Source organism: Hermetia illucens, chromosome 1, assembly GCF_905115235.1.
Source record: "Hermetia illucens chromosome 1, iHerIll2.2.curated.20191125, whole genome shotgun sequence".
Classification (NCBI taxonomy): domain Eukaryota; kingdom Metazoa; phylum Arthropoda; class Insecta; order Diptera; family Stratiomyidae; genus Hermetia; species Hermetia illucens.
This window is the reverse complement of record NC_051849.1, coordinates 106,006,520-106,033,599: the sequence shown is the minus strand read 5'-3', so window position 1 is coordinate 106,033,599 and position 27,080 is coordinate 106,006,520. Positions and strand designations below refer to the sequence as shown.

Sequence of the window (27,080 nt, the reverse complement as noted above, 5' to 3'; positions counted from 1 at the left end):
ACGGCTATGAATCTAAGAAATGAAAAGGAAGGGTTGAGGGAACTATACTGGGCGGGCCTACCAGGGATGGAGCAGTCCAGGGTGCTTATCGTGGGATACGAAGCCTATGATCAATAGGTACACAATAACCAGTAAAAGGGGCACAATAGTCCTTCAAGGACGCAGTACGACTTTGCCTTGACAGAATAATATAATATATCTAACTATCGAAATACCGATGTACATATGATAAGATTTTCAAAAGAAGAAGAGTGAAGACCCTTTCCATTGCCATGTATTTTTATGAGACCAGTTCAGGAGGTTCTAACTAACAAAATTAGAGAAATTCTACCGTGAAAACGGACTGCCAGCACTTACGTGCAGTTTTAGTGAAGTATCTCGTCGGTACACATTTGTGAGAATGGGTCCAGAATTTGTATACTTTAGTTCGTCTCGTGTTATTCAGAAAATACGTGTATCAAGCTATGGCGGGGTTCCGACTTGTCATAGGGTGGGATTGAAATTTTTGCATATGAGGCGAACCCGTGGCAAATTATTATCAGCGGACAATTTTCTACCCGGAAACCACCATGGAAGGACTTATTCTGCAAGAAAGGCACATTCAAATTAATCAAACGTTTAATTTTAAGAAGTCCTTTCATAATTACAATATATTGTATAATTCCATACTGATTTATCCTTTTATACCATACGACCACATGCTCCAAACTATGGACTTCCGGTTTATTGGAAAGCGAACATACGGATAACAGTATTTTGTATTGGGAAAGTCACATGGTCGACAGGTCTAACGGGAGGGGTTGGAAAGTAGGGAGAAATTTTCCCGGGATTTATTAGGAGGGTCTGACAAAATTTCACCCCCCGGCGCGATTTTTTCTCAGCGCCCCCGATGGTGACCCTTAAGTTCATTCTCCCTCAAGGTTTGCTTCCACTAGGCTTGTTTCCACATATAGAAGGGATACTTGCAGTTCATAAGGCACAATTCTCGGTTGCATTTGCGAACTGAAAATCAGCTTGGGTGCAAAAAACGGTATGATATGAATAAATTTGCTGAGGAGCTAAAATTAACGTATACAGGGTGTTAAAAAGGTTGAAGTAAACTTCGTCGCGAAGTTGCAGATTCTACACAGTACCAATCACAACAATATAAATTCAACACAACCCGGAATTGTCCAACAGTGAAACTTGAATCCATACAGGTTAATTGAAAGGACATTCCTTATCTTGCGTTTGAGCCAATCGTCTCTTGAAATGAATTTAATATGAAATTCGGTATGCTATACTTTTTGATGGATTTTGCGTATTTCTTTAAATCCGAACTGGGAATTGCGTATCGTTTTAAGTTCATTCAAACGGGAAATGATTTAAAAAAATAGCAAATTGTCGACTGTAGTTAATCAACAGGATTGCCGTTCTTCAAAGAGCGCCGTCAAAGAAATTGATATCTTTTCAAAGTATAATTCTTTTTCTGGTCAACAAGTACATACGTATCTGGTCTCCACAACAGCATATTTCATAGTTCGATGACATAAAGGAGATATCATTTGATGAGATTATGGAGCTTTCGAGAAACAGTGGTAGTAGTTTTCCATGTGTTGGTCCCTTTACACTGCGTCCTAGAAAAGCGATTGTGCCCCTGGCACAATACTAGTTAGTATTCTTTTTAACTGTAGACAGACAGGAACTTTATTATGTTCCTTACTTTCAAGTGCTTCAACTTGCATCTAGTGTTAAAAATTCTCTCAGGTGCCTAAACTTATTTTGCACAAGTGTGGATACTACCCCAGAGAATGTGTGTGGGTTTCGTTGCTCTTTTTGCTGACTCTGCAGACTGTGACCATAGATATAACTAGCTTGCCCAGGTACTGATTAACCTTGCAGTGACCAGTAAGTATTGGTTGGCTTGAGGTACCCTCCCTGCGCATGAAGCCAAAGTTTTTCTTTCATACAGATCATTTGGGAAGATAGATCTAGGCTCCAGGCAGGCTTCGAAGGCTATTAATGTGGTACAGAAAGATTCAGAGCGGAAGCCTCCTCTCTGCGTCTGAGACTTTTTTGAGGATTCAATTGCCCTACCAAATATTGCCTTCAAGGCGGATGCTCTTCTCAAGCAGTCTAACTGTCATTTCTTTCTTTCATTTCCTGGGAATAATAGAAAGAACATTTTCATAGGTAAACCGTCGACTTCAGCGTGTTGATGGCCCTGTTTCTGTCCAGGGGAATAGTCCGTATTGATTTGTCACTTTACCGGTGGGAAGTGGAAAACAAAAGCATGTTTTTGTGGAATACTTTGAAACCCTGGAAGCATTATCACTTTTCATTTTGTTTTCTTCTTTTATAGAACAACATTGGGTCTGCATTAGGTATTTTCATAGGTATTAACTGACTAAGCACGAGTATATGACTGAATTCTACTCAACCATGTAAACTGAAACTAAGAATAATTGCAATTTGTCCAAAATTTTTCAAAAAAAGGTAATTTATTCCGGATGGATTTACTCAAGCACTGCTATTATTATCGCGTTAATTCATTTATAACGATGCATCACTATCATTGCAACTTCAATTATCTTGACTTGAAATCGTGGCGAGTGGTAAACCTATTTCTGGCATGCCACAACTTTTCTTGTAGTAAAGCTAATATTGATGATATGCATCTCCTATATATAAAAGCGTGAATAATTGGGATGTGGACCACCAGCACAGCTTTGTAATAGGGTTCAATCGCCGAGAATGTCATCTGAATTGTTGCTGAGATCAGTGTAAATTATTATGCTGAGTGATGGTTTACACATTTTAGATGCATTATGGACATTATGGTTACAGCCACCATGGTCGATACGTTTAAATTTTAAATAAATATCTAAATTCATAGACCTGGATAAACTTTTAAAATACTGGTGTATTAAAACAGACCTCCACTCGTATTGTAAAGAATTTGAGTGGTCCAGGGAAAAAAATAATTTTTTATTCATGAGTAAAGCATTTGAAATGGATCTTGAATATTATTCGGGGAAAAGAAAGTTCATTCAAGTAGTTTCAGACAGGAAAAAGAATTGAATAGATTAATTGAACATCTGGTTACGAACGGCCTTCTTTAAGTTACTCTACACTAATCGACATTTACAGCACTTTTTCATAAACTTTCATTGTAATTGCTAATTGTTACACAAATCGCTCCAAATTTGCAGACATGTATGTTTTTGGAAGGGGTAATATTGAAAAGCACAGTTTTCTACTGGCCCCAGAAAATTTCTAAAATGTGTGAACAACTACAGTGCATGCGCTGAAGCTTTTGATTTTTCGTAATATAAAATGTTGTGTCAGCGAATGATACCGGACAAATTCCTAAAAATTGATTGAGCTCCACTTGGGATTGGAAGTTAGAGAACCAACCACAATGATAGTTTTTTTAAGGTTAAACAGTGTGTTGAAAAAATAATGATGATCGAATACAATTAAGGCTGCCGTTTTTGTTTGTAAAGTGAATGCTTTTATTTGCTGGTAATATTGAGCTTTGCTATATTTGGTACGTCATTAGATATGGATACGATCCGGACCAAAGCCTTGTGCATTGGAGGGATCCTCTAGAATCCTTTCGCAACACATTATCTGCTAATGTGGATAGCCGAAAAGAAGACACATCTGTAAAAATAGTTTTGACCCAGTCGCAACCGATACTTTCTTGGACCGAATTCAGCTTTACGCTGCACCTGCTTTTTTAAGGGTGAAAGCCTTTTCACAGTATTTTTATAGATTACTTTTCAGGACTTTGCTGCATGTTTCTATTCCAACACACAGCTGGATGAAATATCTCTGCCTTGCTACACCTTCATTAGATATTTTTCCAAACCCTCTTCAGGCACCTCGTTGCAGTTCTCTTTAATAAAAGTTTTTGTAATAGTAAACTCTTTGTAACTCATATGGCTATATAGGAGAATCCCGATAATTCGTATGATCAAGGGACTGATGGTTTGGAACGAATTATAGGGATTTAACTATATTATATTCACTCTTTTCTTTGATGGGAGCCCTTAAACTCAGCATTAAATAAAGTTATCTGCTAGGATTTCGCAATCCTAAAAAAACCATCATCCAAGTTTAGCATCGAATTTCCTTAAAAAGTCAAACGCATTACAAACCAACCAAACCGTATCCGGCAAATTCCTTTTGATTTGTGCCAAAAAAACCTGCATTCAATCGGATCGGAGGCAAGCGGTAGCGAATGTATACATGCCAAGCTAAACACCCTATCCACATATTTGCGACAATTTTTGAGGTTTGCCAAGTGTGTAAACGCGCCAAATTGATTACATATCTTATCCATGCTTTGGGTTTGCACCCGTTTGGGCAAAATGTGGATGAGCCGTTATATATTTTATTTGGTCTACCGGAAGGTTCTGTCCGTTTTGGTTAAACAAGTTTCAGGAAGTACGCAAATGCAAATTTACTTGACGCATATTGGGCTCTTTCTTTTATCGCTGAGTTTATACATATTACTGACCTATCAAATGAGGTAAAGTGAATATGAAACGCAATTGTGTAATTATATATTATATCATATATAAATTTTAGCAAGGAATAAATTCTCCGGAAATGTATAGGAATTTATTATAAATGTCTCGTGAAGGTAAAGTTTGTGACAGAACATGCAGAAGATGGTCGGAAAATTTGAAATAGATCATTTTCACGTTTCCGATAAACCACGATCTGAGCAAACGTCTTTGGATGACGACGATATTTTGAAGTCCTTGTTAGAAGAAAACCCTTCTCTGACAACATCGCGGAAAAGCTCAATTCAGCTTAAGAAAACATTTCAGATCATATCTGAAACCGAACTTGAGCTCGACTAAGAGAATATGGGGAAACATTCGAGGGCCAATACATTACAGGCTACTAACACCGGGCGAAAAGGTAAATTCGAGAGTTATTCCCAGCAGCTGGATAATCTCAAAACACCACTCCAAGAAAGTAGCTCGGCCATGTTGTAAAAGGGACATCATATTGCTTCATGGTGATGGCAGGAACTTGTCGGGAACTAGCAGAGCTAGGCCGGGAAATTCTGCCGCATCCACCATACTCTCCCAACGTAGCAACTCCCGATTGCTACTTGCTTCTGTCCCTGCAAAATGTCAAATGTCAGACAGCTTTTGGTCCAATTTTTCGACTCCAGGGATAAGATATTTTTTTTAAAGAAATGGCATATACAATTGCCAATTTATAAATAAATTGTGTAAAACAAAACCTTATTAAAATTTACTGGTTTACTGTCTGTACTTTTTTTGTTGATGCAAGGTGGAAAGCTTCAAAAGCTCTTTTTTCCCATAAAATATGGAGTATCAAACGAAAGGTCTCTGTTTATACATCCCGCAGCCGGTGTTAGTTTTATTGGAAAGGTGGGGTGAACGGGGTTCGAAAGTGATCATTTCTTTCACAGAGGATGCTGCCATTATACGGTGTCTAGGTTCCGAAATGCCCTTCATACCGATAAATTTAATAATAGTATATTACCATAATTTTTAGTAATTGGCTGCAAAGTTCATCCTAGAATTTCGAAATTTTGCATTATTGTATGCTGGAAAATTGCAACCATGGAACATAATCCTACCACGTTAGGTAGAAATCGCACTTTTGTTTACAAAGTCATACAAATTCAAGACTTCGAATGTCAATATCACGCGAAAGTAGATATTCTTACATAATATATTCATATGTTACGTCTTTTTATAAAAGAAATACACAAAACCTGAAGCGTCGAGCTTCCGCTTTCCCGACTTGTTTGAGTTTTTGATGAGATTATTACGATTTTTTAACTGTCCGGATTTTACATAATTTTGCGTACGGAAATACAATATCTTTTGTAATTTGTTCTCAGTAATGGTTTCATTTTCTCCTTTTTCTTTAATTTTCTTTGCGTTTTATCCCACAGGCTGTACGTTATGTCCTTGTAATAAACAACAAAACAAAATATACACAACCCCTTTTACCTTCTTTCTGAACATTTAGGAATTTGTTCAATTTTGCTCGACCTAACTTTGCTTGGCGTAAACAAACCAAAATAAACAGAAAAAATGTAAATATAAAAATTACCACAGAACCTGTATTGAGAAAGATGTTAGGACAAATTTTACAAAGTGGGGTACCTTGGTTACCGATCATCGAAGTTGGCTGTTGACATATTATTAGCTCATATTGTTATTTCTTTTCAATCACTAATCAGTACTAACAAGAAACTGTAGCTTATTTCGAAATGGAGCATTTCACATTTTGGACTACTGGAAATGTATCATGTTTACTATGCTATGATATCAGCAAAATAAGGAATATTACAGTCTGCAATCGAGCCGCTTACTTCACGTAATGATGTGGATAAAAAGCCCTAGAAAGCAGCACTGGCATCATAATCAGAAACTTTCCTTTGAAGAGTTTAATTTTCCTAATTAAGACATTCTTGATCAACGATTACTTGATTAGATGCGTTACGTACACGACGTAACGAATCCGTTCCATTAGACTAGGGCGGATGTATAATAATAAGAAGCAATTAATTGGATAGCAAATTGATATCTCCCCCTTCAGTGAGAAGTCAATCTTTCAGAGGATCGTTTATTGAGTTGGGCAGCTATTATGGTGTTTCGTTGTAACATTTCAGAATGTGGGATAAAAACCAATAAATTTCCTCTAAATTTGCATAGAAAGGTGTTCAAGATCATAATTTTTTACATATGAAGCCAAATTATTCTCAGAGGCAATGCACATAATAACCTCATTGTTCAAATTGTTGCAATGGTTTCTTTCAAGCCTCGACAATATCACATCATCTGAAATAGAAATAATAATTCTGTGAAAATCATACCTCACAACTCAGCGGATATTAGCATTAATGAAATGGTGAGAAGTATTCACAAATCCACTATTTGATGTTGTAAACTTGTAAAGTTTTGTAATTTCAACAAATCCCCACAAAGAATAAAACAATTGGGGTCAACAGCAAAAGATAAAATCATTTGAGGCGACAAACGTTATGAAATATGAAGCTATGACTGCATTTTTTCACACGTTTCTGGGAAATGTGTCCAATTAAAGTTTTGGGCAGAATTATACAATGACTTCCAGATGTGAGTAAAATGAATTTTAAACAAAAAGAAACACCTGGAACTTTACCCAGCTTTCTAGGGTTATTGGTTGATATATGTAACGCTAACACTCTATTTTATGCACCGAAATTCTCTTTCAACATTTTTCCTTTTGTTTACTTTCAGGGTTCGCGATCGCGTTTGCATTATGCCTTCTAATACTCGGAGTGCTAATCACGTGCGGATTTTCAGCTTTAATTAGGCTAATCGTAGATCATCAAGTAGCACTGCGGCAGGGCGGACAAAGTTTCGGATGGTGGTCGAAACCTCCCGTGGAACCCATTATCAGAATTTTCGTTTATAATGTGACGAATGCTGACGAATTTTTGAATAATGGATCAAAGCCTGCATTAGACGAATTGGGACCATATGTGTACAAGTAAGTCGATCATTTTTTTAAATGCTATTTGGAACATATCACCAGGAGAGTGTGATGGTTTGAAGAAATTGATTTTTTCTTTACATATTTCAAAAGTTTACCATATTGAAAATGTTCTCTCAGATTGAAATTCACAATATTTTGAAAGCACCAGCGCAAAGAATGAAGCTCGCTGCTCCCATCGTCCCTTCTATATAATATCCTCGATCCTATATCGTTATAGTCAGTTGATTGAGTCTACTGACCACGCGTTGTGTAAATATAAATATTGCTAGAACATAAGACTAAGATGGTATACAAGGAAGGGTTTTGGAGCATCTCATCAGTATGCGTTATAAAAAATGGGTTGTCAAAACTTTAATGAGTTGAATGCGTTTTACTGGAAACCACATATTCCACTTATACATATTACGACAAGCCTACAGAATAGAAAGAAATTCATTTTTTTTAATTCAGACAATGACAAAAGACTTCTCCAAAAGGCATCACCTTTTTTCCAAGGACTCTAATTTAGCCATAAAAACATGAACAAATGAATACAAAATTAAGTAATTTCATATTTTAACACTTCATTAAAATCATATTTAGTTTAAATTATTATTCCAAAACGTTCTTGCTAAAAAATAATGAAACAACCTTGAAACTTCCAGCGTCACACTGTGCTACCAACGAACCAAAAGGATATATGAAAAAGACTCAGTCCTGAATATCATACACCTGTATTTTTATTGTCTTTTCGTCTTGGTTGCCCCCAAACTCAGAATAAATTTTGCTAATTGCTTTTTTCAATCTCTTTTTCTTTGACTAAATAAAGTTTGTGCTCTGGTAATAGTATTCACCAGTATATTGAGAAACCATTGAACATCAAATAGGCATATTTTCAACTTCCCGACAGCCCATTAATCATTAAGGTGATGAATTCACCATGTTTCGTCCTACCATCTTTGGCTTCTATGATGGCTTTTCACCGTTCTTGTCTAATAGTCTGCCTTTTCAAATAATCGCATCTTCCCTACCAGAACTTGTGCAAACAAACTCTTATTCTACATACTTAATTGCAAAATGCACTGAGGATGGATGTATCTTGATCCCAAAATATTGATATATAAATGTTTCCAGTTAATTTGGTAACTTTCTCAATGAAATTAGTAATTTTTCCAGGAAACTTTGTAATATTTGAATAAACCATGCCCATAAAATTTAACTTTTAAGGAAATGAATGGACTGACTGACTAATTATCGTTGGACAAACGGAAACATATAAATTATAGCTATACTTACTTGATTTTGGGTGCAGGTTATAACAATGTTTGTTATCCCCTTCGTCGTGAAATGGCATTTGAGAAGTAATCATAAACTAATTAGGTTTAATTTCTTTGGAAATACATACAATTTTTTGGTGTAATGTTAGAAACGATAAAACTATCTGGCAATAATAATTTGTTTTTCTAAAAGTTCAATTTTATCGCTACGTTCCATATTGAGAGAATTGGAAACATAGGAACTGCTTGAGAAAGATACAAATTTAGTTGGGCAAATTACATAATTGGTTTCAGAAAATACGAATTTGGTTGGGAAAATTACGAACTTGACTGAAGAAGCTTCTACCGAATAAAAGAAATGTCGTTCTGGAAAATTAAACAATCATGTATCCTTCATATGTAGAATGAGGTTAAATATCTAGCTATTTCTAACTGTGTGTATCCTAAAATGTGAGTTTAGTGTTTTCTAAATGGATTGCTTATTCATTTGTGAAATAAATTAATTTTTGATCAAATGTTAGGTTGAAGGTTTGTTTTAGCTATTATTTGAGGTGCGATTTTAAGTTTGACTTTTCTGATTGGAAATAAGATATTTGTTTTAAAAATAAGGATTTTCGAGTCATTTCTTATTTGCTTAATTTGCTCTATTTTTGCCAGAATGAACAGTCAGCACTTCCACTGGTATTTTTTGGACAAGCATTTACACGTCTCTGTGAGAGGGTCCTTTGGTTATTTCAGCATCTAGAAACCTACAAAATTTCAGTTTTGAGCTTGTTGCATTTGGGAATTACGAGACTGAACCTTAAGTCTATACATAATAGAAATCGTGAACGGTTATTGCATGTTGCACGTGAAGTTAAACAAAAAAACACAAACGAGAAAAGACAGTTCGGAGCAGGATAATTTGGAGAATCTAACGCCGCGATCTTGAGGCATAACAGATCCCACGCCTCAAGTAAAGCGCCACCTGTGGGTTTTACACTAATCCCGCCATTTCAAAAAAAGACTGACGCTGAATAATGTCCCAAAGTGAAAACCTAACTACTATCAATCCATTTGTTGACGAGGATGGCATCGCTTTTGGAATCGAAGGAATAGTGTCGCGAAAGCTTCGCTGTTGATTCGCAGTGGTTACAACGGGAATGCACTCACTATTTATACGCGTGAAGAATGGCAGGCTGGTACACTAGATGATGTTTAGATAAATTACTAGTTTACCAACTAAAAACTTGGCTTGGTAGCTTCCAAAATCGCATTAGTGTCAATGCGTCCACTACTTTCATTTCATTATTTCTAGTTGTGAACAAAACACCTAATTAGAAATATTTATACATAAATACAAAATATGCTTTCATTAAGCACGTGCATTAATTGGTCCTAACCGGAGCCGAGAGTGGACTACTTTAAGTACGAAATGCGCAGTAAAAACAACCCAGATAGATTAACGAGGACACAAGCTTTTCCGTTGCTCTCTTTGAAATGAGGGAAAACTATGAGAATCTCCACTTATACCTTACACCAGCTAATTTGCGCAGAGTTTTTTAAGTTACGAAGGTGATGAAAAGGCGAACCCATTTAGCTTGCAGGTAATCACATCAACGGCGCAACAACCGGTATCCGGTATAGGCCTCCCTTAGTAAGGAACTCCAGAAATCCCGGTTTTGCGCCGACGTGCACCAATTCAATATCCCTAAATCTGCCTGGCGTCCCCGCTCCATCCAGGCAGGGTCTCCTTCGTCTTCTTTTTCTACCATAGATATTGCCCTTATAGACTTTCAGGCTGGATCACTCTCATCCGTACGGATTAGGTGACCCGCCCACCGCAACCTGTTGAGCCGAATTTTATCCACAACCAAACGGTCGTGGTGTTGCTCATAAATTTCGTCGTTATGTAGGCTGAGAAATCGTGAATCCTCATGTAAGGGGCCAAAAAATCTTAAGATGATTCTTCCCTCGAACACGACCAAGAGTTCGCAATTTTCCTTGTTAAGAACCCAGGTCTCGAGGAATAAATGAGGACTGGCAAGATTATGACCTTGTACAGTAATGGTGAGACGTTTCGAGCGAAACAGTTTTTGTAAGCTGAAATAGGCTCTGCTCTGTTGGCTGCCGATAACCGTGCGCGGATTTCATCATCGTAGCTGTTATCGGTTGTGATTTTCCACCCTAGATAGGAAAAATTCTCAACGGTATCAAAGTTAAAGTCTCCTATCTTCATTATTTTCGTTTGCACAGTGTGGTTCGATGTTGTTGATTGTTTGTTCTTTGGCGCCGATTTTTCCACTATATAATAATAATAATCGTCGGCGTAACAATCTATATTGGATCAGAGCCGTGAAATGTGTTAGAGCCCTTCATTCAAGACCGTATCGGTACACTACATTACACTGTAGGAGGCAATGTGGTCAGCATTGCGCTCGTCCGAGATTATTACCCTGATTTGACTCAGGTACTGATTCACAGTTGAGTCGACTGGTATCCGACGTCAAGTGACGATACAAATCCGACTGCCACCAGTGAGATTCGAACCGCGTTCTTCCGTATGACAGCCTTGTGGTCTAACCACGCACGTCTAATATGCAGGCCTAGATTTCGGGTCGCCTGCTCGATCTGGATGAAGATAAACTATACATCCTGGGTGGCGCTTCCCATGATGTCAATATCGTCAGCGTAGGCCAGTAGTTGGGTGGACTTGAGGAGGATGGTGTCTCTCGCATTTACATCTGCATCACGAATCACTTTCTCCAGGGCCAAGTTAAAGAGGACGCGTGATAGTCCATACCCTTGTCTTAGACCGTTGTTGTTGTTGAATGGTTTTGACAGTGATCCTGTTACTTTTATCTGGCCCCGCACATTGGTCACGGTCTGCCAGTCAGTCAATTTCCCCGGGATAGTTTTATCGTGGCCATGCTATCATAGGTGCCCTTAGAGTCGAGAAAAAGATGGTTCAACTGATGCCCTGTTCCAAGAAGTTTTTCCACAGTTTGCGGCGAGAGAAAATCTGATCTGGTGCTGATTTGCCTGGGGTAAAGCCTCCTTGGAATGGGCAAATGATGTGCTGGGCGTACGGGGCTATCCGACCTAGCGAGATAGCGGAGAATAGCTTATATATGATATTCAGCAACGTGATATCTCTATAATTGCTGTACTGCGTGATATTCCGCTTTTTATGTATGGAACATGCCTCGTTGTCAGTCGTTATTGATTCGCTGTCCCACACCTTCAGCGTCAGTTGATGAACCACTTGGTTTAATTGGTCGCCTCCATATTTATCCAATTCGGTTGTAATTTCATCGGCTCCTGGCGACTTATGATTTTTGAGCCAATTGGTGTTGGCAGTATTTTTCCGTCGTCTTCAGTTGGTGGGACCTCCAACTCGTTGATATTTTGGTTGTTGAGCAATTCATCAAAATCCTCAACCCATCGCTCGAATATGCCCATTCTGTCACAAATCAGGTTTCCGTCTTTGTCTCGGCAGGATGAGCAACTAAGTCTATGAGGTTTCATCCTGCTGACTTTTTCGTAAAACTTCAGCACTTGGTGCGGTTGGTCCCTGTACTTTCGAGTTCACAGACCTGTTGATTCTCCCAGGCTTCGTTGTTCTGTATGTGAAGTCGCTTCACCGCTCGATGGACTTCACGATAAGTCTCTGCGGGTGCCCGCGTTTTTTGAGAATGCAACATTACTCGGTATGCGGCATTCGCGCGTTTCGTTGTTATCTTACATTTACTGCCAAACCAGCCATTCCAACCTTTCTTGCGGCTGGGACCAAGTATCTTTGGGGCCGTATCAATGATAACGCCCTTCAGGTGGTTGTGAAAATCGTTTGCTGATGTTTCATCGCGAGAACATCTGTTAGCATTCATCAAGGCTCAGAGGTGGCGGCGTTCGATCAACACCTGGTAAATTTGGTTGAAAGTGTTCCCGTCTGGAATCTTCCAACAACCATTTCGTGCGATACTTCTAATTGAATAATCCGCAGTCCGTTATCATGGGTATCCTTATACAAGGTAAGCGAGCTGAATACGGGCTCCGTCCCTAATTAGCTATCTCTAAGTATGATTTTGATATCATACTTGGGCAGGCTGTTTTTACATAGATATGGCTCTTGGTAATTGAGTGAAAAAGTTGATTTCTCTATTGTAAGCCGTTTATAAGTGTTACTGCTGCAGAAAAGCGAGTCATGCTTTTACTGATAAGTGATATTCAGACGCTAAAACTTTTTTACAAGTGGGACCGAATGGAATCTTCAGTACTTGTTGTTACCCAGCATATAAAACGGAAAAAGCCGAACAGGGTATTTTTAATTTACTCTGCATCTTATCAAACTCCACACGCGTTATATTATTATTTCAACGGACCTCAATGTGATTTTATATTAATTTGAAGTGATCGGCATCGCGAATCACCTGCTTGATGTGTCTTTGTGGGTCGGGTTTACTCCTTTTGAAGAGCTTAGGACACTCCAAACCTTCGATGTTTAGGTCGATCAGTGAATTGAATTGAAGTAGGTTACTTAGCCAGCCAGAAAATGAAACCCGCTGTATTCGGTTTTGAATATATTGGCGACGGCCTATGCACCCTGTGTTTATGAGATACATTTTGAAATATGAGACCAATGTGTGAAGTGATGCGAAATCTTGGGCTGCATATTAATGAAGGCGAGCTGAAATACATAGTGCCAATATCGGCCCCAAAAAAGAAAGAAGCAACAAAATCAAATTCTTATCTAAGGTCGAAAGTAAAAACCGACAACAGCTACGATGATAAAATTCGCTCAGGGTTGTTGATAGCAAATGTAGCCTATCTCCGCTTACAAACACTGTTCGCTCGAAATGTCTCACTATAAGCGCAAAGCTCTAGCCAATGATTTTGCCAGTCTTTATATTATCTCCGGAAACTTGACCGCATTCGAAAGAAGGGTCCTTTGAAGAATTTTTGGACCCTTGCAAGCGGATGGGATAAGCGGGTAAGAGCAATACGATGGTGGTGGATGAAATTCGGTGCGATGTTAGATGGTGTACCCTGGAAGGGAAATATTGGTGGTAGGAAAAGAAGAAGGAAGTATAGCAGACTCTGCCTCAGATGGAGCGATGGCGTAGGCCAGTATGTCAAACAGCTTTTAAGAATATCGAATTGGTGGATCTCGGCGTAACGTCGGTATATCTGGAGTTCTTTACAATAGTATGCCTAGACCGGATACCGGCTGTTGCGCCGTCGAAGGTCTTTCAGTGAAGTATGTGACATTTGTAACAATTTCATTGTTTGAATCATAGAGATAACGATTTTCCAGTAGGAAGAAATCGACTACTTTAAATTACACTTTCAGGTGTTTTCGATTTCTCTCTCACAGCCGTTTGCTGCATTTCGGATCCAATTAATTACTTTTGTGTGACCGTGATCATTGGTTTTCGTCTTTTATAGCAGATGGATCACTCACTATTCCCTAAATTACCACCTTCTGGAATTGGCTGATCTAGATCCTTTTCTACTGCCATTTTGATTTTAGTATTCTTATTTAGTGAGAGCATGTAAGTTACTCCTCTCTATCTGACCAGTTGTAAGAGCGCACTCACTATTAGTAGCATTTTTAGATACAACGGAGGAAATAAATAAAATAAATTTCAACTTAAATAAAACTGCATTTTAGAAACTAAACCATTGAGTAAAGTAACAACTGATTCCCGAAATACCGTAATTATTGCATAAATCATAACCCAAAAAGGAAGCACCTTTTCAATTTCACCGCTTGATATTTATTTTGTTCCTGGCCATTAAGTTGGTCTTTCCAATTACATACAACACGAGTATTGTGCAATTTCCTTGATATTCTGTTCATAACGCAATACTATGCGCATTTTTCGCACAGCCACAACTTTCTAATTGAGTCTGCAACTATTGCGAGCTACATTTCCAAAAATTTCCAATCTTTCTAATCAATGAGAAGATTTACAATCACCGAATAATCGGTACCCATTTCAACCTGACCTTTAACGAATCGTTTCCCGTAGAAAATTGTTCGGATTGATCAGCGAAAGAAAGGAATTTCAATTAACCGGAAAAGCTTCCGCCTTATGATGTCGGTAGTTGGCAGCCAATTTTTCACAACCTACCAGTGATGGTGTATATTTCATTAAATTCATGCTTTAACATCTTCTGTTTTCTCTCGTTTTGGGCATCTTCCATACATTCCCAGTCAACGGAACTAATTGCCTGTTGTACACAAACTTTGCAATGTGTTCCGCAAGGTGATCTGATGAATATCTTTAGATTCATCAAAACCGAGTGCTAGCCATCACAACACAACGATACCATGCTCGGTTACGAATGCAGATCAATCTTTATGTTGAGGTGAACAAATTAATTGAAGCCCAGATAGCATTTGCAACTTTATTTACATTTTCAAAACTTCGTGACTGGGACCAATATCGAAGCTGAAGATCGCTGTAAATTCGGTTATCGACGCTGTAGTAAAACATTCACACACTATGTAACAGAAAAGTGGAGTGGAGCCTAGGGAAGCTATAATAGTAATCTTCAGTGGGGTTAAGTGAGACGAGGTTTTATTTGCAAATTACCAAATCGTGTTTTATTCGGAAATCGGCTTGAAACAAACTGACTTTCTTCTGCTCAGTAGGGCTACATAATAAGAAATAAGTCTCATCACAAACTCTGAATCGTTAAGGGATGTCTATGCCACTTGCGACGTGGATTCGGTTCATTCCGGTATCATAATTTGTAGACAAAAGCTAAGTTTTCCATTGGGCTCTCTTCTTCACAAGTGTGGAGATCATAGGTAGTAAGAATCCGCCTCTATCCAAAACCAATTACATGAATACCTAACTTTTCCCAGAAAACGTTAACTTAGAGAATTGTGAAACGAGATAGATTTTTCTTTCTGCAATACCATACTTTCACACGGCAGCAAAATAAAGACAGTCTACCTTTGATCTTATTTTGTATTTGTCCATTTCCTTTCCGTGCATCTCACGAATCAGATGATAGTAAGATAGCGGTACCAAGGAAATAGCGTGTCTTATAATTGATGTTACACGTACGATATTACGATTGTTCTGGGATAATCAAATAGTGATAACTGCAAAGTATCTTTTACTCTTCTGGTCGGTTCCTTACTTTCATTTTCACATTACATTTTGTCGTAATCGGCCAATTCGCTCTTAACAATAAGGGAAATTGTATAATATATGTAATAATAAGCGTTGTGCCTAATGATAAAAGTAAGCCTTAAGAGCTTGTGATGATGCAAATTGTGAATAATTTATGCATGTGTACTGCCGTGGCTTAATTATTCAACCTCTTGTGGTGATGTGTGTGATGCAAACAACTTGCATCATATTCTCGGGAAAAGGTTGTTGCTGAGTATTTGCAAACAATAAATTTTTGTCGCAATCTGTAAGATGTTATGTTTAAATAGTATCACTTGGTGCTCAAAAGTGCCGAAAGCGGTTATCTTTGAATTTAACTATGTAAGGAAAAAAAGCTCATCACAAATATTTAGGGCTCCGTTTTAATATTTGGGTTAATATATCAAGAAAATAGAAGGCTACTATATCAAGTTTTGGTTTAATGAAACAATCGGGCTGCAATCTCTGCTTAGAAATTAGATAAATTTTAGCTATATTTTATAAGTTCACGTTTGAGTTTAATTTTAGTTAGCTCCTGGCTAGTTTGGTAAAGCATTCTTTCGTCTTGGTAGTAATTTATACATAAGCGCCAGATAGCGCCAAGTCGAATGTTAGATATTAAAAAGTAGTCAAAATTAATTTCAACGCGAACATTCTTGAGAAATAAATTGTGGTCGCCAGGTAATGAAATCCATAGGGTGATGTTCAGCCAATTCAGTCACGGTACCCTCGAGATTAGTGACCACAAAATTGTTCGCCTTGCCTTTCCCATCCTGGCTTTATCAAGAAAAAACTTTAGGTCCCATGTTCTAGAATATTCCAGGTAGCATAGAAGCGTATCTACCTAGCTTGCTTGTTATAAAAGCTGCCTCCGTTTGTTCAAACTGATATTTCCAAAGCTCTCCAGTCAGCGTCGAGACAAAAGTGGTGTGACTACATTTAGTTTCAATTTTTTTGATTTCCAAAAATGCGATTTTTGATTCTTTTCTACATAGTTTTGCAAACTGTGGATTGGATTACGTGCTGTGGATAGTAATTTAGGTAAGTTAGTGCATCAAAAGGGTAGATAAGATAGAGTGTAGGTCATAGAACGTAATCTTGTGGCACTCCTGCCTGATTTCCGTAGTTGTGTTATACCTCGCTTATATTTTTAACCCTGAGTTTATACTCAAAGAGAAATTATTTCAGTAGCAGTTCATGAATCTTGAACATAATAGATACCCACCATTTCTTGCCACAGGGGCTTCCGTTATACTGAAAAAGGTTGCAGGCAATCTTTTCTAGCTTCATCTCACACAAGCTTCTCTGGAGTTTAGAAAATCTGGAATAACTTTTGAGAGACGCCCAAAAATCCTCGAGTTTAGGAATGATAGTGGTTCCTGAAATATGTCACCGTCTAGGTCGGGGAAATGTGTTGCCATGTGAACGACAGTAATGAGTAACTTTCCTCTGCCATTATAAGACTTACTGAAATTCTCAGGCGCCTACCCCAATCCACACGGCAGGATGGAACTCACCCTTGTCGAGAACTCAGGAAGGATTATTGACGCGTGGACGGCATTGTGGTGTAAGTAAATTAGTCCACTAGATACTGCTAACTTCACCGGTTTAGGAGAGGACTATGTAAGAATATTTTGATAGGTTTGAAGATTAGTCTATGAAGTTCATTATTATTTTATTTGATCGCACGATTCATTTCTTAATTCATATGCACCACAGGCTTGTCGACCCGACGCTGAGAAAGATACCTACTGGCAACTACTTCGAAAATCGTCCTTGCGGGAAATGTTAATGTTATGAAAGTGTGGACAATATTGTTTGTCTTTTTAAGGATTTGTGTGACACAAAACCTTATTAGAATCGAGTCGATATCTGCTGTCCGTCTATCTGCCACAGCCGATTTATTCGGAAACGGCTAGACCGATTGTCGCGAAAAATGGTGAGAGCATGTGGTGTGTTGTTCTCTTTACATATAGCAAGTGGCGCCATTTTGCGTTAAGTTTAGGGGGGGCTACCTATACATGTGAATGGAGGGTGACATTTTTTTTCACAGAATGTCGCCATGCGGGGTATCAAATGAAAGAGATCAGTTAGTACTTTTCGAAACTGGTCCCATATTTGATATCGAATAGAACTTGGGGGTAATCACATCATAGTGGTATATCTAAATGAAATCTAGGCCTTAAAATACATCTCGTTCCGATATCTGCTCAAAGAAAGTTGATAATAGTATATTGGAGCATTTTATAAATTTAGCCGGAAACCCCCTTAAATTCATTCTAGAACTACAAAATTTGGCACTTGCATAAGAGATAACATAAAGCATAACTTTGGAAGGAAATCCCACTGTTGTTTACAAAGTTATAGAAGGTGAAACTTTTACATTTTGGATGAATTTCGTCCATTCTAAAACATATGACGTCATCATAACATATTAATTCGTTAATACCACAACAAAGTGTTTTAGTTTTTTAATAATTTATATATCAAAAGCAATTACTCCCGCCAAACATATGTATGTATTTATATATATATGTGAATGAAGCTTGGGGGTAGTGCCTAATTCAGATAGATATATTTGTAGATTGAACATTCAATATACATACTGTACATATACATATGCATACTTTTATGCACGAAAGGTGATGAACACAACACCTTCCTACCTGAAGCGCCAGCTTCCGGTATTCCAACTTGTTTATCAAAAGAAATATTCCTTCCAATAGTTTTGTTCATATATTTTTACCTATGTTTTTGTGGGCTCCAGTGAGAATACACAGGTGGCGTATTGTGAGATAGTTTGGTTGGATGTTTTCCTGCACAAGTATATTATCAGCCGCTGTGCTAATTGTTACACTATGTTTTCGAACTTAGTTGCTTAACAGGTGACGTAGCTTACCGCTGAATAGATCGAAATTTTCTGAAATGTTCACGGACATAACCCTCACTTTCAGAATAAGTGTTTTTCTTTAGACTCTTGATAATTCCTTCTTCCGCTCACTGAGGAAGATCCAAGATTAACAGTATTTCAGTTTAAGAGAAAATTGCACCCTGCTGAGGCTGCATGGGCAATAAGTATATATTTCGTGGTGACTCTCAAGGTCGAAGGCACCCGGTGTAAGGGCAAAGAGAAAGTTTTCATAATTAAACTGTGTTGAATCATTTGAAGGCCTTCAGCAGAGAACTGCTGAATTAACAATCTATAAAGGATGGAGATTTGACAACAATACTGTTAGAGTTGGATTTTGACTGAATGTCAGCTGCCGCTACAAGCCGCAACGGTCGTTCGTTTGGACATTGACCACAGTTCAAGAGTCCAAACAAAATATTATCCAGACCATATGTAAAGCACTGAGAATATATCTGGTAGCTACCTTTCCTAGTACTCTCCAAATTGGGTATGTTTAACAAGACTCCTAATGCATGCTATGGCCAGAACAGGCTAGTCTTGAATTTGAAAAATTCTCTACCAAACGACACCTTCCTTATCATACCAGTATATTAATCATTGTTCATATTATATAGTGTAGCGTTCCAGCTAATATTTTTTCCTTGTTGGTCACTGACTCTTTTTTAAATTAAGAAGATGCATTCTTTAAACGTCATATCTACGTAATGTACGGAATATACTTTAATTTCAGTAGAATGTGGTATGAAGCAATGTAAAGATTGGAACCCCTATTCTTAAAAGTCGCTATCCACAATTAGTTCACGGTTTGTAGGCAGTGAAAGACTACTTTTTGTGCATTTTTATAACTGGTAAACACTTTCAATTAAGGCTCAAGTCCAAAAATATCTGTGGTTTGCGGCTCAGTGCCCTTCATTAAAAGAGCTGATCACATGCAGTCGTTCGATTTGCCGGTGCGTGGGTAGTGCTTTCAGCCCAATAGGCGGGTGGATGGGTTGTAAAAAATTCAACCATAACTGACATATTTGCCTGACCGCGGGTGGCCTGTTTTACACAAATATCTTACACTTTCCCCATAAAATTCGAATTTAGTTTTAGTTTGTCCTTATATATTCATTTATTGCTTGACGTGACAGACTCTGCCTTGGATGGAGCGATGGCTTAGGCCGAGATTATGAAATAGTGAACGTCAACGCAAAATCAAGATGCCTTGAGTTTCTTACTAAGGCAAAAATGAAATTGGTTAGTGACATTAGTATCGTTTGCTCATTGTGTCCGCCATTTCTTGCAAAGTTGAGGAGCTTGACGCGAAAAGAATAACTTTGACCTACTACAATTTTGTTAGTAATAGTAAGATTTCCATCTAACTATCTCACTTCGAAATTTTACGGATCTAGGGTGAACTTGAAGGTGGGCTGCAGTAAATTTTCAAAATATAATAATATTCTATTTTGAAAAAAAATATAATAATATTCTGGTAGATGCAAGAGGTACGATTCTCTTCAAGTCCACCCAAGTACTGGCCTATGCTGACGATATCGACATTATGGGAAGAACCTCCCGAGACGTACAAACTGCCTTCATCCAGATCGAGCAGGCGGCGCGAGATCTTGAGCTGCACATCAATGAAGGTAAGACAAGGTATATCGTGGCAACGTCAACACCGAAAACCAACCAACCAACTACATCAAACGGGAAGAATAAGGATAGGTGAATACAACTTTGAGACCGTTGATAATTTCTCTTATCTAGGGTCGAAAATCACAATCGATAACAGCTACGATGATGAAATCCACTCACGGTTGTTGTCAGCCAACAGAGCCTATTTCAGCTTACAAAATCTGTTCCGCTCGAAACGTCTCACCATAGTTTCGAAGCTCTTACTGTGCAAGGAAATGATCTTGCCAGTCCTCATCTATTCCTCGAAGACTTGGGTTCTTAGCAAGAAGAATTGCGAACTCTTGGCCGCGTTCGATAGAAGAATCCTCCAAAGAATTTTTGGCCCCCTACATGACGGTGGATGATTCCGTAGCCTACATAACGATATATGAGCGATACCGTCACCGTCAGGTTGTGGATAAAATTCGGCTCAATAGATTACGGTGGGCGGCTCATTTTATCAGTATGGATGAGGATGGTCCAGCTCGGAAAGTCTATAAAGGCAATATCTATGGTAGAAAAAGAAGACGAGGTAGACCCTGCCTAAGATGGAGCGATGGCGTAGTTCAGGACGCCAGACAGCTTTTAAGGATATCGAATTGGTGGACCTCGGCGCTAAACCGGGATGTTTGGAGTTCCTTATTAAGGCAGGTCTAGACCGGATACCGGTTGTTGCGCCGTTGATGATGATGAATAATATCATTATTATATTATTAACTTTACTTGAACAGATAATGTAGCGGAGAGTATTTTGGGACCTTGGTACCATGCGAATGTTTTTTTTCAGATTTTTTGTTTGGGTAGATTCTGAGCACGGGTCTTTGAAATAATTGCCCCGTTTCGGACCCCCGTATTCCTCTCTGCAACCAATTTCAAAACCCATATGTGCTTCGAAAAGAACTAATCGAGACTTTTCATTTGATACCTACTCAACGTAGAACGATGTCACTCCCTGCTTACGAGGGAATTCACAGTTCCCACTTTTCTACCAAATTTCGTTTTAATAAGAGTAATCGTTTCGAAGGATATCGGTGGGATGGAGCGACAGACATACTGACGACCGGACAGACATGCTGACAGACAGCCGGTTTTAATACGGTTTTGTTTTACATAAAACCTCAAAAATGCGAATAACTTAGACCACGCTTTTAACACCATGGCCATCCTGTTCAAGTCAATAAAAGAATGTTTCCTTTTGCCTTTTATTTCGAAAAACTGGTAGACCTACAACACGGCTGCAAGCAATGTGCATATACATAAAGTGATACATATCATAATTTTCGAGTGCAGATCTGATAGTCTACACACAGATTTACTTCTGGTTCAAAACTGAAAGTAGATCATTAAACGATTTGAAAATTGTATACATACCCTTATATTTAAGGCATTTTGGCCGATGGCCCTTACTTAGCTCATTCTGCATTCGAAACTGAGATGAAATGAAATTAAAAGGAGTTCAATAGCCACTGGTGCCCTCGTGCACTGAATAAGCAATCGATCAAAGCTCCGATGCTGCTCATGTATCTACTGAACAAGACTAGTCCCAGGTATGGTCTTTACTCTTATCTTACTCACGGTTTCGGAATTTGTTACAAGTGAAGTCAGAAAACCGCCGAGACACGTCCTAAACTAGGGCACACTTTTTAAGTTTCATGTTACCTGGTTCACTTGCTTAAATGCGGTTAACGTCGTCGATGATGATATACTTTACTTTCTTCCACAGGCGGCAGGTTCGCTGAGAAATTATACAACTTTTGCCACAAACCAGATACTCTGGGCGCGTTAAAGTTGGCCACATATGTGCACATATGAAAGACTGGAAGCATATCATTCAGCAAAGTTTACAGTGCGCACAGTGCACTCTGAGCGATTGGCCGAGTGATGTACAAGTTTTGCAGAAAAACTCACCTGTTCGATAGTCTGCACTGCCGTAGTATAAATGCTCCTAATTACATGCATGAATGAATAGTTATATACGTAAACAAGTACTGTATCTCTAAGCGTATCTTAATGAGGATTGGATAAAGTAAAAAGCACATGGCTATGAAGCAATAACTGGTTTCAGTGGCAAGCGGGAATTTATTCAACTATTCAAGATATTCAACTAGTTTCCTTTTACGATATGTACGACTGAGTATGTAGTGGAGACCAAATGGTATTAGCTTCTGGGGAAATGTTTCGCAATTATTGGGTTTGTTATACGAAGAGTCATTGACTCGCAGAGATGTAAGCATTGTATTTTGTGATAAGATCGCTGAAAACACCAGGTATAGCTACGAAATTATCTTTTTCGATCGTAAATCAAAAAAGTTAGCTAGATTTAAAAAAGATGTGAATAGCAAAAGCAACTCAAAAACGTTTTTGCTAAGTAATTGAATGGCGGCGTAATCCGTTGAATTACGAGATGGTTTCGATTTCGTTTAAATACTTAATGTTTAAAAAAGAATACAATTTTTCAACTCATTGTTCGGAACTACCATTGAAGCGTTATAAGAAAAACCCGGATTTTCTGAAATCTCGATTTGCAATGTAGCAACTTCTGCTTTCCTTATCCGCTTTGGTCAATTAAACTATTGAACCATTTTCTCTTGCAGCTACTTTTCCGACTTTATTGCCATAAAATTTGCTGATAGGGGACTAACAAATTCCATAAATTCTACGAATGGTCTTGGGGCACTTTACTTCTAAATCATACTTACTACATGCTGGAATCAGTCCTTTTAGCATTTGATCGCGAAAATGCATTGTTAATATGCCTTATCATTTGCGTACTTCAAACTATTCACAGTAACTGCGACTTACTCAAGTTGTATTTATTACCTTCGTAAAAACAAGCTCCAAATCCAACTTGGGGCGCATATTTCCCTACTTACAAACAGCTAAAAATTCAAAATATTTCTTCATTCATTTCCCACTTGAAAAATATATGTTCATATTAAATATAAGTTCTAAGCAAGCAGACATTGCATATTAGCTTTTATTCCTAGATACATACATTGGCATCTCGGGTCTTCTGCCATCGTCATTCAACTTTCACGATGTCCTCCCTCCAACCATCTCGATCCACCGATCGTGATCTCCAATTTAGAAATTCGAGCAGTGATGCGCTGTCTTCATCAACAGAGTTTGCCAGGGTTTTCGGAGTGTTCCTACCGTCCTTCGCCCTTCTGCTCTTTTTTCGGATAGTTATCCGAGTATCGTCCATTTGCTGAATGTGGCCAGCTCACTGTTACTTCTGAAATTTGATTAATTTGAAAACTGTCGGGCCGTCAAATTTTTGATACAACACAATCATAGCATCTGATTCGTCATTGGTCATCGGTATTGACGAATTTTTCAGTAGATTGTGTTAGACTCCATGTTTCACATCCGTAGCATAACGTAGATTATCGTTTTGTATACTCGGATCTTCGCTTTTCTGTGTATGCAGTTGGCTTCTCAAATTGTTAGGACCGATTAGAAGGCTCTGTTTGCGAGCTGATTTCGGCGTTTTACTTCATTTCCATCTTCCGTCAATTGTACACCTAAGTATATAAAGTAATCTACATTTTCTGAGTTATACTCGTCAATCGTTGGTCTCAAACGCTGTCAGGCTAATATTGACCCTGATCTCTTCTGTTGTATGGGATATTCTTATCCTGGTAAGGCTTACCAATTTTTCTGGAATCTCCAAGTCAAGCATTACTTTGTATAGTATATTTCGATTGATAGTGTCATATGCCTGCTTGACGTTTACGAATATTTGATGAACGTCGATGTTGAATTGTCCTTCGAATTCCAATCGTTTTATTGGCATACGGTTTAAGTTTTTTCTCTAGTACTTTTGTGAAAATTTCATACCGCGTACAAAGTAGTGAGAGGCTTCCATAATTGTTGCATGTCAATTTGCCATCTTTCTTGTGGATAGGGTATATCACACTTTTTGACGACTCTTGCAGAATCTGTTCGTGGTTTCAAATGGGGGAAAACAAATCATGGATAGCTTTCATAATCCACGGACCCCCTGATTTGATGAATCCTCTATGTTCGTGACGTTGCTCATTTTTTGACACTTGATTGTTGACTCTATCTCTTCCAATGCTCGAACATAGTCCTCACAAAGTCTAATACTTTTGGTATTATTGACGTTGTCAGATGGGGGGAGTGAAGTCAAAGAATACTTTTTTATTTTTCGAAATAAATAAAATAAAAAACATTCTAATTCCAATTTTTAAAAAAAAATGTTTTTTTTTACAATTCCCTTTGGCGCGCCTGCGATAAGATTATCTATTAATTGAGAATCAATGTTCTTCGAAAAGCTTATCGACACCTTTTGGAATTGCTCTATTTGGAAGCAACCGTTTTGATGGATTCGGTGATTGAGCCGGCCATCTCAGTGTCCTTACATTGTCCTTCTGCAGCCATTCTGGTATCTTAGCAGTATGTTTAGAGTAATATTTTTGTTTAAAAAGTAAAAACTGCGCTCCCAATATTGTACTAAATATTGGAACTAGTACTAGAATTTCGGAAAGTAAGTTCTTTCATTCATTACCTGCCGTGACGATATTTAGAGAAAACAATTTTACGCCCTCCTTTTGCATATATTAAGAGTACCACGCCTGCCTTAACGTTAACATAAAATGACGCCATTCACATGTAAAGAACTTGATATACTACATTTTTTGGAACATTTCAACAAACAGACAAAACTTTAAAAAGCAGTTTTGATGAGTTTTACTTGATGTCCTGGATGATCTTGTCCACTTCTCTATGCTCAGATGAATCTTAACAGTTTGCTTTTAGTAAAGGTTTTGAATAATTCTGATAACTGTTCCGTATAAACTCTACTATACAAGTCTTGTAATTAGCTCTAACTGCGTTCAGGAATGTAGAAACGGATTGTGCTTCATTAATAGATTCAATGCAATGAAACTACTCTGGGTACTTGGTCACTGTGGTGTCAAGGGAAATGAAATTTCGGATCCTTTAGCAAAATGGGATTCAATTTCCCCTATACCCGGACCAGAACCAGCAATTTTGGTATCAGTAGCATTGGCTAATGCTGCTATTAACAACTGAGAACAAGCTTTCCATAATAACAGGTGATAGAGCCTTAATGCTGCTAAACATACCAAATTTTGCCGGTTAGAAGCAAACATACATTCGACAATGTTTATTCTGTTGAAAAGAAGGAAGACTTGCAGAAGTATTGTAGACACTCTAACTGGCTATAATTCAATAGCTGTGCATATGTTCAGAATAGGGAATCTTGGGGTTCAGGTCACTCATCATGACCACAATGCGTAGAGCGAGCTACTCATAGGAAGCATCCATCCCCTTTAGGTTGTAAATTTCCGCTGGTGTGTATCGCTGTACAGTTTTTTGCTCCATAACTTGCCTTGGACTCTGACAGTCCGCATACTGTTATAAAGCATCCCAGGGCAAGTGAACGTATTTTGGAGTTCCTTCCTTCCATCATCCCATCTTTATCTAAATGTACAATCTACGTTTCCATAATTTTTGCCAGGCGCCTTAAAAACAATCTTATTCTCTTGATTTAGGTTTTTTCTCTCATATTCAAAATTCAAGGACCATGTCCGCAAACTACATGTAAGCGGTTTCAATTTTGCCTTTCTTTGCCATAAAGTTTTGGTTTGACTTGCACTTTCTATAAATGTTTCACACTTTTGGTCTTTGGGCAGAGTACTAAATTTTCAGCTATTTTCAGGTGATGTATCAGCATAGGTTTATACCTATTCAGGTGGCAAAGGTTTATATGTATCTATAAGATTCTACTCCTGGCAATTTTAGGTTCTCATTGATTAAGATCGTGCAGTATTTTAGCAGTTAGAAATACTTCTCATTTTAAAAATCGATAACTACCATGTGTTTGTTTCGTGTCAGTGCCAATCACGATGCATTTCGGGCTATTTACATTGTAGAGCTGCGGACATTCAATCTAACAGATTTGATCGTCGCTCGCTCGTATAGAGTGATAATTTTTCAGCTTTTGCTTTATTTCACTTTTACACTCCACACTGTGGGCGTGCTTAGCAGCAAGTCAATCATTTCTGTTGTAATTTGGGGGCTAGGGTATTTACTACCTATTGCTGCGTTCTCTTCTCTTCTGGATGAATTTGCTTATCCGCGTAACATGCGGATACGAACGGTTCCTCCAAGTAAAAAAGAGAAATCATCTCAGCATCCAATGTATTCAAAAGGAGAAATTTTTGTTGTTTCCCCGCAGAGGTGCTCAGAGGTGGCGGTGAGGAGGACGAGGCGGCAACCCTGTCGGCCAAACCAAAACCAAGTGGCCGAGGAGAACCTACATAGTGGTGGCACCGGGAGACGCTGTACTCACTTTGGTTTGCCGGCCGTGATGCAGTAGGCGAACGCTCCAAAGGCCTAATTAAGGATCAGACCTGAAGTGGCAAATTGGTCACGAAACCTTACCAGGGGTATACTGGTACCACGGGAACCGGGAAAGCCCCTGGACTCTCATATTTCGGGTGAACTCCCGTTCTATATGAGTACAGCTCGGTTATTTGCGGTTGGCCCCCCTAGTGGGAGTTTCATGGTGGTTGTGGTTGTGCTCAGGTGAGAATAGACCTT

The 27,080-nt window shown here is 38.4% G+C and overlaps 1 protein-coding gene across 8 annotated transcripts in view; it reads left to right on the top strand.

Moving 5' to 3' along the window:
* Positions 1–27,080, top strand: part of LOC119647231 (scavenger receptor class B member 1) — a 268,776-nt gene that overhangs the window by 195,420 nt on the left and 46,276 nt on the right. For all 8 annotated transcript variants that reach the window (XM_038048088.1, XM_038048086.1, XM_038048085.1 and 5 more), the window contains exon 3: positions 7,263–7,515. In XM_038048088.1, coding sequence (XP_037904016.1) covers positions 7,263–7,515 — 253 coding nt within the window. The remainder of the gene's footprint in view (positions 1–7,262; positions 7,516–27,080) is intronic.